The sequence below is a fragment of the Salvelinus sp. IW2-2015 genome, linkage group LG4q.1:29, assembly GCF_002910315.2.
Source record: "Salvelinus sp. IW2-2015 linkage group LG4q.1:29, ASM291031v2, whole genome shotgun sequence".
Taxonomy (NCBI): domain Eukaryota; kingdom Metazoa; phylum Chordata; class Actinopteri; order Salmoniformes; family Salmonidae; genus Salvelinus; species Salvelinus sp. IW2-2015.
The window spans coordinates 21992850-22009297 of NC_036842.1; the positions used below are offsets into that span (position 1 = coordinate 21992850).

General features: G+C 42.3%; 1 protein-coding gene across 2 annotated transcripts; it reads right to left on the bottom strand.

Annotated features, from left to right (window-relative positions):
* Positions 1-253: 253 nt before the first annotated feature.
* LOC111961672 (crk-like protein) lies at positions 254-14894 on the bottom strand. Of its 2 annotated transcripts, none has more exons than XM_023984106.2 (4): positions 14504-14894; positions 13718-14047; positions 9456-9924; positions 254-2361 (listed from the first exon to the last, which is right to left on the bottom strand). In XM_023984106.2, the coding sequence occupies exons 2-4, from the start codon at positions 14026-14028 to the stop codon at positions 2227-2229; spliced, it is 915 nt and encodes a 304-aa protein (XP_023839874.1). In that variant the 5' UTR covers positions 14029-14047; positions 14504-14894; the 3' UTR covers positions 254-2226. The 2 variants fall into 2 exon arrangements, with proteins under 2 accessions (XP_023839874.1, XP_023839875.1); XM_023984107.1 differs by having other exon boundaries at positions 14796-14892.
* Between the last annotated feature and the right edge of the window lie 1554 nt (positions 14895-16448).

Below are 16448 nucleotides of genomic sequence, written 5' to 3' on the forward strand. Positions count from 1 at the left end.
TATTAGCACTTCATTAACATTCATTAATTGCTTCCGTTCTCCTGGGCACAGCCCCAATCAAAACTGGAACTGATAGAAATGAAGCGGAGATGGAGAGCAAATGTCCCCTGCTCCAGATACAGTCAGTCCTGCTGCAAAACATCCCATCCACCTGCTCCCCTTTACCAAACACATTTCCCCCTGTCTGTTCTGAGCAGAAGAAGAGACTTATTTGGGGAACTCATTACCCTCATAGTAAAGAGGTCAGAGCAACTTAAAGAAGTAGACATTAATTTTATTTACTTGTTCTGTACATAAAGGGCCATACCAGGACAGGTGTTAACCATGGGAAATATTAACACATGTAAATGGTATAAGAAAATAAAAAGGCACAATTTTTTATTTTGAATTAAGACGATAACACGGAGGCACTCTAAAACATGAGGGAAAAAACAGTAATACTGTTAATGCCTTTACAAAGCACGTTGATAAAAATATGTTTACCCAACTAAAACGTAAATTAAAATTGGTGTATTGCTTAATCAGAGGGTTTAATATGGAGGTTGCACAAGGAAAACCAAACTACATTTGAATGGATTGATTCCACAGATGCCATAAAAACAAGTCTAATTCATATTTTAATGAGAACATTTTCAATGAGACAAAGCAGCATTTGACCTGGGAGAGGCCAAGAGGTCATGCACAGAGGCCACCAGCAGGCATTTTTTTCCCTTTAAAAAAAGTAACCTTCAGTCTAATTGTTTACAAGGTTATTAAAACAAATATTAAATGCTCAACTCAACAGTTGGCTAACAAAAAACACTACAGTCAGGACATGATTGATAGTTGTACAATGGTATTACTCTACCCAATGAAAAAGCTCAGGGGGATTGATGGGCAAGCACTAGGGGAAGGGTAAGTCTTCTTTACAGCAGAGATCTAATGAAGCTCTTTATCAGCACACTCACACCAAGACCAGAGAGCAGGACAGCTCTGGCATCACAATGTCAGTCAGACATAACCAAAGACAACCAAGTTCTCTTCTCATGTCCTGTGCTTGACAGTCAACACTGGCTAGAGATGAGTCAGGGGTGTAACCAATCACCACCTTAGGGAACCTGGGGGGAAACAGGGAAGGATTGCTTGTACTAAAGTTGCATTTTTCAGTGAAAGGCATTGATGGGTTGTCATTGGCTGGCTGCAACCTTTGCCCACCTCCTGTGACCCATATCATTGGATGCATGAGGCATCCGTCTCATAGAAAAGCCCTTACCCCTCAACAGCATTTATAAGTCCTCTTACAACATTGGCTATAGCCTGGTCACAGTCATGCACCTATACTACGACAAACGCCTCGCTCAGCACTCCTGAATTTATGGCACAAATTAAACAAAATATGTCTTCACATTTGGCCATTTCACATGTAGTCTGGGGAAATCATAAATAACGGAACTGTCAACTAGGTCTGTGTCACTGAGGCTATGGGCTATTCCACAAGGCAGAATCCATGTGAGCTTGAACTCCCCTGTCAGCCTCTGCCTTGTCCTCCTGCCCAAGTCAGCTCAGCTTGTGTCAGTCAAGAGACTGATCCACAAAACCACCACACACACACACACACACACACACACACACACACACACACACACACACACACACACACACACACACACACACAAGTAATGGTCAATCTGTGTGTGTGTACGTGGCTAAGGTACCAACAGTGAATGATTGTTTGGAGAGAGACACAGTTAACTGTCTGGTTCTATCCTCAGGCCCCACTTGGAGCCCTTTATGACTTTGCTCTCAGTCAGTCCATGTGATGTTCAGTCACCTCTCTTCTTTTTCACATTAACCTCCTCCCATCCACAACACACAGTCCAAGCAAGCTCTCAAAAAATCCCTAAGTATTCAAATGTAACCAAGATCAAATAAAAAATGACCAGGTAAGACGTGGCGTCATGGGAGCCATGGCAACAAACACAACCAACCGATGGTCTGAAAATGAAAAGACAAAGGCAAAAAACACTGACGAGCCTGTAACCAGGTAGGGGATGGGGGAGTTCAGTTGAGTCTAGAGCTGTAAACAGTCAGAAAGCCGCACAATGGTTGGAGTGACGATAACAGAGACCGCTGTGGCACAGCCCCAAGCAGGCAAGCACATAATCGTGGTGACACTGGCAGGCGGGGTGGAGACAGCCAGCAGGTTTGAGTGTCACTGTGGGGAGGGAGGGTTGGTTGGGGTCCAGGTCATTCACTCTCATCCGGATTCTGGGGGTCCATTATTTTGACATGGGTGAAGGGGAAGAGACCCCTCCGGCCATTCACCTCTCCCTCCCACTGACCGCTGATGTTCATCCTCGTCACTTTGACTATATCACCCACCTGAGGAGAAATGAAGGACGGTTGGAGTTAAGTTTTCCTTAATTCCACAGACAAATGGAGGTGGACAATTTAAGATAAGTGCTAAGAGCCTCCACACAATAAAGTACTGACTGAGACTCATTGATCTTGCCAACCCTCCATGTATTTGACACTGTAATATGGTTAATACATATTAATATGTAATATGGCCGAGCAGAAAACCATAACTTTGGTGCTTTGCGACACTGTGCGTGACCCCTATCTGCACAGACCATATGCTATTCACTCAGGATTAAATGTGGGAAGTAGCCATTGTTAAGAGGAAGATTAAAACCTGAACGTGGAGGGCAGGCTCTAGATGTAGCAGAATGTATGGATCAGAATGAGGCTTCAAGGACATTGAAGTCATATAGATGTGCCATCCATAATCATAATCCTCACCTCGCATTTAATATAACTAATCGGACTACTTCGAAAGGATGACAAAGGTCCTGAAATAACCTCTCGGTAAAATCCAATGTACACTGAGTATAAAAAAAATTAGGAACACCTGCTCTTTCCATGACAGATTGACCAGGTGAATACAGGTGAAAGCTATGATCTCTTATTGATGTCACTTGGACATGGATTGTGTATGTGGCATTCAGAGGGTGAATGGGCAAGACAAAATATTTAAGTATATTTGAACAGGGTATGGTAGTAGGTGCCAGGCCCACCAGTTTGAGTGTGTCAAGAACTGCAAAGCTGCTGGGTTTTTCACACTCAACAGTTTCCCTTGTGTATCAAGAATGGTCCAACACCCAAAGGACATTGAGCCAACTTGACACAACTGTGGGAAGCATTGGAGCCAACATGGGCCAGCATCCCTGTGGAACACTTGACAACTTGTAGAGTCCATGCCCAGACAAATTGAGACTGTTCTGAGGGCAAAAGGGGGTGCAGGTCAACATTAGGAAGGTGATCGTACACTGTGTGTATAGGCTACTTGCACCTTCTTTATATAAGAAATGATCCTGTTGTGTGGTGACACAATATTCTAAACTGGACATCTTGTGAGAACGGTCCTTGCAAATGTTCATATATTTTCAATAATCAAACATTAGGCTGGTAATAACTAGATTTCAGTAGCCGTCTCGGTTATGAAGGGGCTGGGTGGTGCGGTATAGCACAGGGTATATTGGGGGAGGCAGGTAGCCTAGTGGTTAGTGTTGAGTCAGTAACCGAAAGGTTGCTGGATCGAATCCCTGAGCTGACAAGGTACAAATCTGTCGTTCTGCCCCTGAACGAGGCAGTTAACCCACTGTCCCCCAGTAGCCTGTTGTAAATAATAATTTGTTCTTAACTGATTTGCCTAGTTAAATAAAGGTTAAATAAAAAAATATATAAAAAATATTCCTCCTTTCAGATGAAATTATATATAATGACTCAGGTTCCATTCCTGAAACAGATGATCCCAAAATAGCCTGCAAAATTGTAGGTTTTTGCTGTTGGCCATGACCTACTCTGAGTGACAGAGATAATATTAGAGTGAATCCATTTGAATCACTTTTTGACAGCACTCCTTTTGAATTTGAACAAAACCTTCCATACATATTTGCCCATTGTAGAAGTGCTCAGAAAATGACCATTTGGACCTGAATGAGAAAAAGAATTAAGGAGATAAATGTGCTCAAAGTTGAACCATTTTGCATACCCCACCATACCATGAGACATTCATGTCTTCATTACTGGAAAATATAAAAACGGTTGAGCTAGATGTAATTTAAAAGCTTACAAACAGGCTTGTTAAATTGGATTTTTATTTTATTTTTACCTTTAACGTCAATGACTTAAAAACGCTTCAACTCAGATTTTTTTCATATTATTGTATGTTGTAGCTTAGACCCTATATTACGTCATCTAAGGTTGTGTTGTGCACGCCATCGGTTGAGATACAGCATACTCTTGTACATAGGGTGTGTGTCATGTTTTGTCTGTGTACTAAAATAGACATTTTAACTCTCAAATAGTACTACAAAGAACGTTGGAGTCCACACATCAGAGAATGTTGACTTGAATGGGAATGTGTTGTTTTAAATTATACTGTCAATCCTCCACAGGGAACCTATTGACAACATAGAAACATAAATAATAGAATAGACATAATCATTTAAGTTGACATTCGAATGTGGGTGGACCGGCGGTCATCTTTGTGGTAGTAATTAGAAGTTAACTTCAATTCAAAATTTCAATGGTGTAGCAGCTAAATTGCAGTGGTATGAAGGGATACGTCCATTCTATTAATTGTATTTCTATGATTGAAATTATACCCACCCTCTCTATTCAAGAGCATGTCATGTCTCAACCGATGGCAAGCCCAACACAAAAACCTCAGATGCGAAATAGGGTCTAAGCTATAAACACACGCAAATATGAAAACAAATTCTGTTGAGAATTGTTGTTAAACTTAAAACAATTGTTTGACACTGTTCGACTCCTTTTTCTCAATTACATTTGCTCACCTCCTGCGTCCCCTCACCTCCACCCTCTCTCACCTACTTTGAAAAAAGGTCAAAGGTAATCGAGGAGAGGTGGCGAGGAAAGGGAACGTGGACGAAAACGCGCTTGTATGAAATGAGACCCTCCTCCACTCACATGTCATCAGGCAAATTACGTTTACAGGGGTGTATCCCAAAATAAATGTAAAGTGATAAAAACAAATTAAATTAGTTGTGCAAGACATTTTATAGATAAAACAATAAGTAGCATATTGTATATAGATTGTGTTGGCCTGTCTCACACATGAATCTTCTTTGTGGCAGACTGGGTTCAATTTGAATTTTTCTGTATTTATAAATATTGTTTGGATAACCTTATTTACTATTTATTATGTATTGATTAAAAAAAGAAGAATTTAATCGATGCACACTGCAGAGAACACCGGAAGAAGAATTATCACTGAATTATTGTAATGTTTGTTCATGTGTCAATTAATCCCATAAGGGATGGGTTGCCAACTGGCGATATGACACAAAAATGTAATTTCATTCATTCATTCTATTGTTTTTAAACGTGTGCATGGTTTTCTAATGGGGGGCTGATTCAAAGGGGGGTGTTGCAGATATAAAAACTCTTCCGTGGTAGGATACACTTGTGCTTCCTCGCCAGAATTATGCTATCGAGGAGGGGAGGACCGTCTTCGTTCGCCTACTAACGAATCAACACACTCCACCACTTGGTCACTTGTCGGGTTCCAGGTCACAGAGGAGAGAGGACACTAAAGGGCTCTGATTTAAGCAGTGGATCGGCCGCTGAACTCTCTAGTCTTTGTGGGTCAAAAGGTCAAAGTACTTCTGGGACACTACGACAGTTCATATAAATCAGACCTCCTAAGAACAACTTTCGATAGAGTGCCAGCAACTCCATGAAAACGTGTCAGAGATATATTGCTAGTAGTGCTATTAGCCTTGGCTAAAGGCAAGTCTCTGCTAGACTAATAGGTGGCCTACATATCCATGTCTACAAAGCTTTTAAGTGAGTAGATGAATGACCATGAAGGAGCACATGACTACAGAAGATCTAGAGGGCTAGTTCTTCTCAAAGCTTAGTCAGGCTTGAGGAGTGGGTGTATGAAGAGTGGGAGTAACTTTGCAGCAACAGCATGGGGAAGTCCCTAACAGACTTTTACCCACCAGAAGCCTGCTGTAGAAACAGATGCACCATTGACTAGAATCTCTAACTGAAGCCTTGTTCACACTGCAGGCCTTAATTCTCAAATCGGCTTTGTTTTTCAAATCCGTTTTGGAATACTGACTGTCCAAACAGCAAGTTACAAGTAACCAACTAGGATTTGTGTGTGTTCAGACAGCAGTTATTTGCTGACATTGCTATGCTAGTTGTCATAGTAATGACGGGTGTGTGCGCAGTGGTGTAAGCTGATGGTGGTGGTGGTGCCTGTGCTTCCCATCACTCAGAAAGCAAACTAAGGTGACAATGCCCGCCATGGACGTTTCCCAGTTGCTTTGAATTTTCAAAATCATAGTGTAAGAACACTTAAAGCATCAAAGGATAAAATTATTTGATTTGATCCAACTTTCAAAACAAGTCATTTTTGGCTAACCACAGCAGTCAACTAGCTAGCCATTTAGCATTCTAGCACATTCACTAATAATTAATAAGCTACTCAGTTCTGACTAGAACATATGGTAGCTGAGTAGCTAGCAAGCAATAACATATGCCAAATAACAGTCTAAAAACCACCTGCGGGCAAATAAATCAGATTTGACCAGACAGACAAGTCACATGCCCAGGAATCCGATTTGTATCTAATTTCAAACCACCTGCAAAAGGTGGTTTGAAATGTGGCTTAAAATATCTGAATCAATGTGCTTTTTGGCTGTTCAAAAAGAACAAATTCCAATCAGATATGCATTTTTTGTTGATCATTTTAAACTGCCAATGTGAACAATGCTTAAATAAGAGACGGTTTACAATAGTGTGGGGGTCTAGTACTCTGAAGCCCCTCCCCCCAGTTTCCATGATTAAGTCAGATTTGACTTAAACCAAGGTGGTGAAGGCTACAGTAATATTAACTGACAAAAATGTGGCTGTGTTCTGGGGTATGCTGGTAGTCCAAGGCATTAGTCAGCCTTGCTCTAGTTTGTGAAAGAGGTGGTGCTATTCACACAACCCCAGACTTTCTTTCTGACAGATTGAAATCTGAAGTGCTAAGCTGCCGTCTGCTCTGGTGGATATATGATAAGAACAAACTGATCTGATGCACAAAACACGTCCCCTCTGATCAATGAATAATCTCAGGATTTCTCTCTTGCACCCGCTCTCTAGTCTCGAAAACCCGACCCTCGGCAACACAGTTACTGGTTTCAATGATGGACTCTTTTGGCATAGAGGAATTACGTCACTGCCTACGTTGATAAGGGAAACAGATTGAGGCAGACATGTAAGAACGTCACGATTCAAAATCAAAGTTTGCTGGCAAAACCTTGCAGTGGGTTTAGTTAAGGTAGTTGATGCAAACTAGCCACTTGCAAAATGCACTCATTAAAAATAACCTCCGTGATCTCCAGCTTGTTAGCTACTATTTTGTATTTTATTCAAAACGGACAAAGTAGTGAAGTAGACAGTGACGTAGTTCCTCTATGTCAGCGGCCATCTACTAGGCTCAGCTGCGGGAAATTGTTTTGTTGTTGAGAGGATGGTCGGAGGGATAGAACATAAGTATATATCATTTGTACTCAAGAATCCCAAACAGATACGGTATTTGCGAAAAACATAATCATTGCAAACCTTGATTAAATTGGTACACAATGACATATGTATATTTATGAGTGGAAATACTTTGAGATGAATTCCTAATGATTTTACAGTCTTATGTCCAAAAATCTCAATACAAAAAACCTTTGGGAGCCCAAATAAAAATTGCTTGCGGGCCGCCAGTTGACAATCCCTGCCCCAATGCCAAAAGAGTCCATCATTGAAACCAGACCCTAGTCACTGTGTTGCCTAGGGTCAGGTTTTCGATACTACCCTCTGAGCGAGAGGTCTACAGAGAATAAAGCCTGAATTTACTTCAATGCTTAAACCACTGACCAAAGGTGAAGCTCTTGTAGTGTTGTTTGATACCCACTTGGCACGTCATCAGCCCTAGCTTCCCCGTGTGGTGCCTGTCCTTCGGGGGTGATCTTTGGGACAGTGGGAGCCACTGGAGGCTGAGCTTAACAAATAGAGATGAGTCCAGAGAGCTGAGACACCTGCCGCCACTGATTACTCAGCATTTCTACTCCACAGAAAGCTGACTACTTTGCACTTCCTCAAGAAAAATCAACACAGACTGATACCACTGGCCAGGGCAGGAGAAGGCGAGGAGGAGGAGAAAAGACTAGCTATTTATTTAACTAGGCAAGTCAGTTAAGAACAAATTCTTATTTACAATGACGGCCTACCCCGACCAAACCCAGACCTCGCTGGGCCAATTGTGTGCCACCCTATGGGACTCCCAATCACGGCCGGTTGTGATTCAGCTTGGAATCAAACCAGGGTCTGTAGTGACGCCACTAGCACTGAGATGCTGTGCCTTAGACCGCTGCGCCACTTGGGAGCCCAAAAGCTAAATATGAGGAATGCAAGACAGTTCTGATGCAGCAAGCATATTCTGTCGTCACCTCAACTGTCTTTAAATGACTTGATCCATAATATTTGGCACAATGGCTGCGTTTACACAGGCAGCCCAATTCTTATCTTTTTTTATGTAATTGGTCTTTTGACCAATCAGATCAGCTCTGAAAAAGATTTGATGTGAAAAGATCTGATGCGATTCGTCAAAAGACCAATTAGTGGAATAAATATCAGAATTGGGCTGCCTGTGTAGACTTACCGCATTCAGACCCTAACTGCTTTAGCGCCTATTGACGATAGTATCTTCTTGCTTGCTTTAAACATTAACACGCATCGCTTGCGGTACGGTTTTGGAAAAAAAGGTTAAATTACTACACACCTTTAAAGGCTTAGGGTTCCCATATTTCCATGTTACAGCGCTTGTTTGTGTAAAACAGATGGGAGACAGAGTGGACTACCTGCGCTAATTAGCTATCTGCGTCTAAGAACACCTGTGTGTAAATGGAAGATGGCCGCCTTAAACGAGTTGTCACTGAAAAGTATTGTTGGCTGCAACTGTGTTAAAATGGGTTAAAACAGTGTACAGTTAGTGTGTATTTTACATTTGTGAAACTATTTTGATGTGATATGAAAGTAGAGGGATTTATGTTTCTAGAACCGTACCACAATTAAAAATTGATTCACATTTAGATGGAGTATTTGGTTGTTTTGGTATGCATAGCAAATCACCTTCAAACAGAACATGTAAGGTCTTTGGACTATAAGGAGTAACGTTAGGCTCCTTTAGTCCATTATTGGGCCTAGCGTAGCTAATGGGTACTGTGTCTGCAGGCTTAAGTTCCTGACAAACTACAATGCAACTTTCACATGACCAGCTCATTAAATCTAATGAAATGTACACAATCTAGTGAACTACGAGCATAGAGGACAACTGGGAGCATTTAGGCATTGAGGTCTCCCTTCACAAAGCCATGCTGGGACAAAAAGTGAGGGACTCCTACCTCTAGAGCCAGGGCCGTCTTGTCATAGGCACAAGGCACTCGTTTCTGGATGGCCTTAGCCATGACTGGCCCGTTCTGCATGGAGGGCAGGGGGGTGATGACCGCTCCGGGGGTGCCAGGAGGAAGGGGCGAGGGGGTCTGAGGCTGAGCGTAAGCGTGGGCCGGCTCGGGGATGCCATAGCTGTTGGAGTTGCGGGAGCCGTGAGGAGGCTGGCCAGGATGAGGGGAGGGTCGCACCAGCTTCTCCACATAGGGCACAGGGATCATGCCCATGCGGCCCTCCTTGCTCTTGGCACTCCACCACTGCTCCTCAGGCTTCTCCAGGATGATCAGGATCTCCCCCTTCTTAAAGGGCAGGTCCTCAGCATCGCTGCCCGTGAAGTCGTACAGAGTCCGCACATACTCCAGGTTGTCTTCTGGGCCGCCCATCGTCTGAATGGGGCTGGTGCCTATAGCTGTGTTTGGGTACCTGGGTAGGAAGAGGGCCGGAGGAGGGGGAGCATAAAAAAATAGATCAACATGTACACTGAATTAAAATATAAATGCAACATCTAAAGTGTTGGTCCCATGTTTCATGAGCTGGAATAAAAAAAATCCCAGAAATGTTCCATATGTACAAAAAGCTCATCTCTAAAATGTTGTGCACAAATTTGTTTACATCCTTGTTAGTGAGAATCGGTGTGTAAGAACTTGACTGGCCTGGACAGAGCATTGATCTCAACCCCATCGAACACCTTTGGGATGAATTGGAATGCTGACTGCGAGAAAGGCCTAATCCATCCACCTGACAGGTGTGGCATATCAAGAAGTTAATTTAACAGCATGATAATTACACATGTGCACCTTGTGCTGGGGACAATAAAAGGCCACTAAAATGTGCACACAACACAATGCCACAGATGTCTCAAGTTGAGGGAGCATGCAAATGATATGCTGACTGCAGGAATGTCCACCAGAACTGTTGCCAGAGAATTTAATGTTCCTTTCTCTACCATAAGCCGCCTACAAAGTTGTTTTAGAGGATTTGGCAGCACGTCCAACCGGCGTCACAACCGCAGACCAAGTGAATGGTGTCGTGAGGGCGAGCGGTTTGCTGATGTCAACGTAGTGAACACAGTGCCCCATGGTGGCGGTGGGGTTATGGTATGGGTAGGCATAAACTACGGACAACGAACACAATTGCATTTTATTGATGGCAATTTGACTGCACAGAGATACCGTGACGAGATCCTGAGGTCCATTGTCGTGCCATTCATCCGCCGCCATCATCTCATGTTTTAGCATGATAATACACGGCCCCATATATCGCACGGATCTGTACACAATTCCTGGAAGCTGAACATTTCACAGTTCTTCCATGGCCTGCATACTCACCAGACATGTCAACCATTGAGCATGTTTGGGATGCTGGATCGACGTGTACGACAGCATGTTCCAGTTCTCACCAATATGCAGCAATTTAGCACAGCCATTGAAGAGGAGTGGGACAACATTCCAGAGGCCACAATCAACAGCCTGATGCGAAGGAGATGTGTCGCACTACATGAGGAAAATGGTGGTCACACCAGATACTAACTGGTTTTCTGATCCACGCCCCTAACTTTTTTTTAAGGTATTTGTGACCAACAGATGCATATCTGTTTTTCCAGTCAATAGATTAGGGCCTAATTTATTTCAATTCACTGATTTCCTTAAAACAAACTAACTCAGTAAAATATTTTTTAATTGTTTCTTGTTGCATTTATACACTACATATACAAAAGTTTGTGGACACCCCTTCAAATTAGTGGATTTGGCTATTTCAGCCACACCAGGACCATACGTCACGGCAAACCGGGCATGATGACTCCTTGCTGTCCCCAGTCCGCCTGGCCTTGCTGCTATTCCAGTTTCAGCTGTTCTGCCTGCGGTTATGTAACCCCTACCTGTCCCAGACCTGCTGTTTTCAACTCTTAATGATCGGCTATGAAAAGCCAACTGATATTTATTCCTGATTATTATTTGACCATGCTTGTCATTTATGAACATTTTGAAAATCTTGGCTCTCTCTAATTCTCTCTTTCTTTCTCTCTCTCGGAGGACCTGAGCCCTAGGACCATACGTCAGGACTACCGGGCATGATGACTCCTTGCTGTCCCCAGTCCACCTGGCCTTGCTGCTATTCCAGTTTCAACTGTTCTGCCTGCGGTTATGGAACCGCCACCTGTCCCAGACCTGCTATTTTCAACTCTTAATGATCGGCTATGAAAAGCCAACTGAAAATTATTCATGATTATTATTTGACCATGCTTGTCACTTATGAATATTTTGAACATCTTGGCATAGTTCTGTTATAATCTCCACCCGGCACAGCCAGAAGAGGACTGGCCACCCCTCATAGCCTGGTTCCTCTCTAGGTTTCTTCCTAGGTTTTGGCCTTTCTAGGGAGTTTTTCCTAGCCACCGTGCTTCTACACCTGCATTGCTTGCTGTTTGGGGTTTTAGGCTGGGTTTCTGTACAGCACTTCGAGATATTAGCTGATGTACGAAGGGCTATATAAAATAAACTTGATTTGACCAGTTGTGGACAGGTAAATATATATATATATTTTTTTTTTAAATCGGTAAATACCACCTTTCGAACAAGTCAGTTCGCCAAATTTCTGCCCTTCTAGAGCTGCCCCGATCAACTGTAAGTGCTGTTATTGTAAAGTGGAATATCTAGGATCAACAATGGCTCAGACACAAAGTGGTAGGCCACACAAGCTCACAGAACAGGACCACTGAGTGCTGAAGCGCGTAGCGTATAAAAATCTTCTGTCCTTGGTTGCAACACTCACTACCGAGTTCCAAACTGTCTCTGGAAGCAACGTCAGCACAAGAACTGTTCGTCTGGAGCTTCATGAAATGGGTTTCCATGGCCGAGCAGCCCCACAACGCGTAATGCCAAGCGACGACTGGAGTGGTGTAAAGATCGCCAGCATTGGACTCTGGAGCAGTGGAAACACGTTCTCTGGAGTGATGACCCACGCTTCACCGACAGACGAATCTGGGTTTGGCGGATGCCAGGAGCACCCTACCTGCCCGAATGCATAGTGCCAACTGTAAAGTTTGGTGGAGGGGGAATAATGGTCTGGGGGCTGTTTTCATGGTTCGGGCTAGGTCCCTTAGTTCCAGTGAAGGGAAATCTTAACATTACAGCATACAATTACATTCTAGACTATTCTGTGCTTTCAACTATGTGGAAGGCCCTTTCCTGTTTCAGCATGAAATTGCCCAAATGCACAAAGCGAGGTCCATACAGAAATGATTTTTCGAGATCGGTGTGTAAGAACTTGACTGGCCTGGACAGAGCATTGATCTCAACCCCATCGAACACCTTTGGGATGAATTGGAATGCTGACTGCGAGAAAGGCCTAATCGCCCAACATCAGTGCCCGACCTCACTTATGCTCGTGGCTGAATGGAATCAAGTGCCTACAGCAATATTCCAACATCTAGTGGAAAGCCTTCCCAGATGAATGGAGGCTGTTATAGCAGCAAAGGTTTACCAACTTCATATTAATGATGATTTTGAAATAAGATGTTCGACTAGAAGCAGGTGTCCACATACTTTGTCATGAAGTGTATTTTTGTTCAGTATTGATTATCACACGACTGTTTCAATATAATATGAACACGAGTTTTACTGCTGAAATACTGAAATCATCTGACTAGATCAGTATTTCCCAGTATTTTGTTTTTTGCCTTAGCACTACACAGCTGATTCAAATAATTAACTCATCATCAAACTTTGATTATTTGAATCAGCTGTGTAGTGCTAGGGCAAAAAATAAAACGAGCACCCCTTGGGGTCCACAGGACAGAGTTTGGGAAACGCTGGACTACATCAAAGTATATACATTCCTCTCCCCAAATGTCACTACTGTTTTGTGTCACACCCCCTTTGTGAACATACCACACCAGTCAAGGTTCAAATTGTTATGAAACATATAAATTACTCAAACTGGTGGAAGACAGTAGCCCTAGCTGGACAGGAACTATGCAAGTCATTGTTAAACCTGTCATTACATGCAGTCACTACTCAATAAGTACAATAAGTTTATGATTGACATGGGATACAACCCTCAGGCTCAGTTTCTGAGAGGTCCATCACATAGCAGGTAATGTGTCAAATCATTGGAATTTTAAAGATCTTGAAAACCTGCGGCCTAAATAAGAGCTTTTAACTTATTTCCATTGAGTGGTATGTGGCCGCAGGCGCAGCCTTTGGCAGTTCCTTACCTGGGGGCAGGTTCTATCAGTGTAGTCGTATCCAGGTAGTGGATTTTATAGAAATCCAAAAGTGCTGGGAGGTGATCGAATTCTTGATCGCCGATTTTAAACCTCATGCATGGCAAGGAGTTGATGATATAGTGGGACACTTTGGAATTTTCAGATACTGACAGCACATAGTCGCCAGGGCAGGTCGAGGAATCCCGAACCAAAAACATGCCATGCCTCTGTCCTTGTAATCTATTCTGCGCCTCCTGTCTTGACACCGGCCCAAAATACCAACTGGACCGGTCCGATGGATCGAACCGTGCAGATGACATATTTGATAAAAATGTACTTCTATAAACAAAATAGAAATAACAAATATTAGTTTAAAACAATAAATAAACAAAAACACAGAACTAAATAAGCTAGATAACGATTTTGACAACTTGATTTTGAAGATCCAGGGAAGGGTAATCAGCCGCCCAAATTGATTTTCAAGTCGAAGCCTGCAGGCTTCAGTTAGTTAAATCCAATACAAACGTAACCTGACGTTTCAGAGACAGGCTGAGAATAGCTTGAGACAACTCTGAAGCGTAACGGTTATTCATTTATTGTCAATGACAAATGCCAGTTCTCAATGTCTAAAAGTAGAAGCTATACATATACAGAATGCCTGACTGCAACAAGGATCAATCAAGGTTCCTCTTTAAGTTCCGTCTTCTGAAAAAGCAAACATACATCTATCTCATGAAACAATATAGTGTATCTCTAGTCCCTGTCAGTAAATGAGAACGGAAAAGGTCGCCTCACTACTTGATTAAACGAGTCTCCATGTCGATACAATGTTGCAAATAGCTGTGCGCCGGAGCCCAAATTGTTACTTTGTATCTTCTTGGTCTAACTGTAAGGCACGAAATATATATGTTCGATCCTTTTCTTGACTTTTGAGGCAGTAACAAAAATGGCGGCCTGCAACACGTCTCCACACAAAATGAAATCACAAGAGTGTCTCGGTTCCCCTGCATGCATATAGAGTCCCAAAACAGTAGAATTTCTTGAGTATATTTCTGTCCTCTGATTTGTTTCAATAATAAGGTCTCACTAGTATTTTTCTTTCCCTTGTTTATACTCGGCTCCACACCTCCAGCCTGATTGAGTCCGAGACAACAAAAAAAATGGCGGATAGAGGGCGGGTCTGCGCGCTCCCAGTCTATCTGCACGTCACTGTCGCCTCGAGCGAGTGCTCCACCCCGGCACGACAAAAAAATACATTGTGGGTTCTGAGAAGAAAAAAATCACTATAGCTGTCTATATGAAATAGATGTCTATCTGAAACGACACAGTGGATTTTATTATTAGTTGGCCGAGGCTTATCTAATTGTTTGAAAAATAATGAGAGGAGGTAAAAACAGGTTCTTAGCCTGCATCCAATCATGTGGACAACATAGGAGGACATCATGTCCAGATCATAGGAAGACCTTGATGGTGGACCTTTGTACAAATGTATAGTTTTCAAATGGGCTTTGATTCAGAAGGCAACTTGTGGTTCTACTCAACATTTCTAGGCATAGGGGCATAGTAGCGGGAAGTAGAGGTGCTGAGGGTGCTGTAGCACCCGTGAAAAAATCCCAATTATAAAAAATGTAAAAAATATTATTTGCTAAAAAGTAGTACACTGGGTAGTACACTTTTTTGTGTTATTTAATCTTTATTTAACTAGGCAAGCCAGATAAGAAAACATTTTAATTTACAATGAAGGCCTACCAAAAGGCCAAAGGCCTCCTGCAGGGACTGGGCCTGTGATAAAAAAAGAAATATAAAAAAGAAATAGGACATAACACGCATCACATCAAGAGAGACAAAACAACACTACATAAAGAGAGACCTAAGACAACAACATAGCAAGGCAGCAACACATGAAAACACAGCATGGTAGCAACACAACATGACAACAACATGGTAGCAACACAACATGGCAGCAGCACAACACATGGTACAAACATTATTGGGCACAGACAACAGCACAAAGGGCAAGAAGGTGGAGACAGCAATACATCACGCTTGTATTACTGCTATTAGCAGACCGATATAGATGTCTGTAGCTCGGGCAAAAACTTTTTTTCAGCATATCTGCTTTGGCAAAAAGGTACAATAGTTGTATAATTAAGAACAGTATCTTGCAGGATTCAATAGTTGGAATTTTAAGCCCTGTCCCTTTCTCTGCAATTTTAATTCTAATGGAATAACACGGAAAACAAACACTTTTTGTGCAGTATTCATTTACCATCCTTACAAACCACTTACTGTAAATATACATTACTGGATCTTACATAGCCTGGTCATCTAGATTTGTACCATTAGACTTTCCATCACCACGAAGAAAAACTATGCACAATACAGTAATTGAGTACATTGAGACGTCTAGTCGTTTGTGGCAATGTGATGTGATGATGTGGCTCAGTTGGTAAAGCATGGCGCTTACAATACTAGGGTTGTGGGTTTGATTCCCACGGGGGACCAGTATGAAATTGTATGCACTCACTAGTAAGTTGCTTTGGATAAGAGTGTCTACTTAAAAGGAATGAATAGACCATTTCAGTTTTCACTTAGAAATAAGTTGCATTTGCAAAGTGTTTCAAGAAACTGGACAAGATATATCAAGCAAGTATTTTTTATTCCACAAGTATTATCAGATTAACTGCTTTGTACAGATAATTATCAGACTCAAGTTACAAATGCTGGTAAACATTCAAAT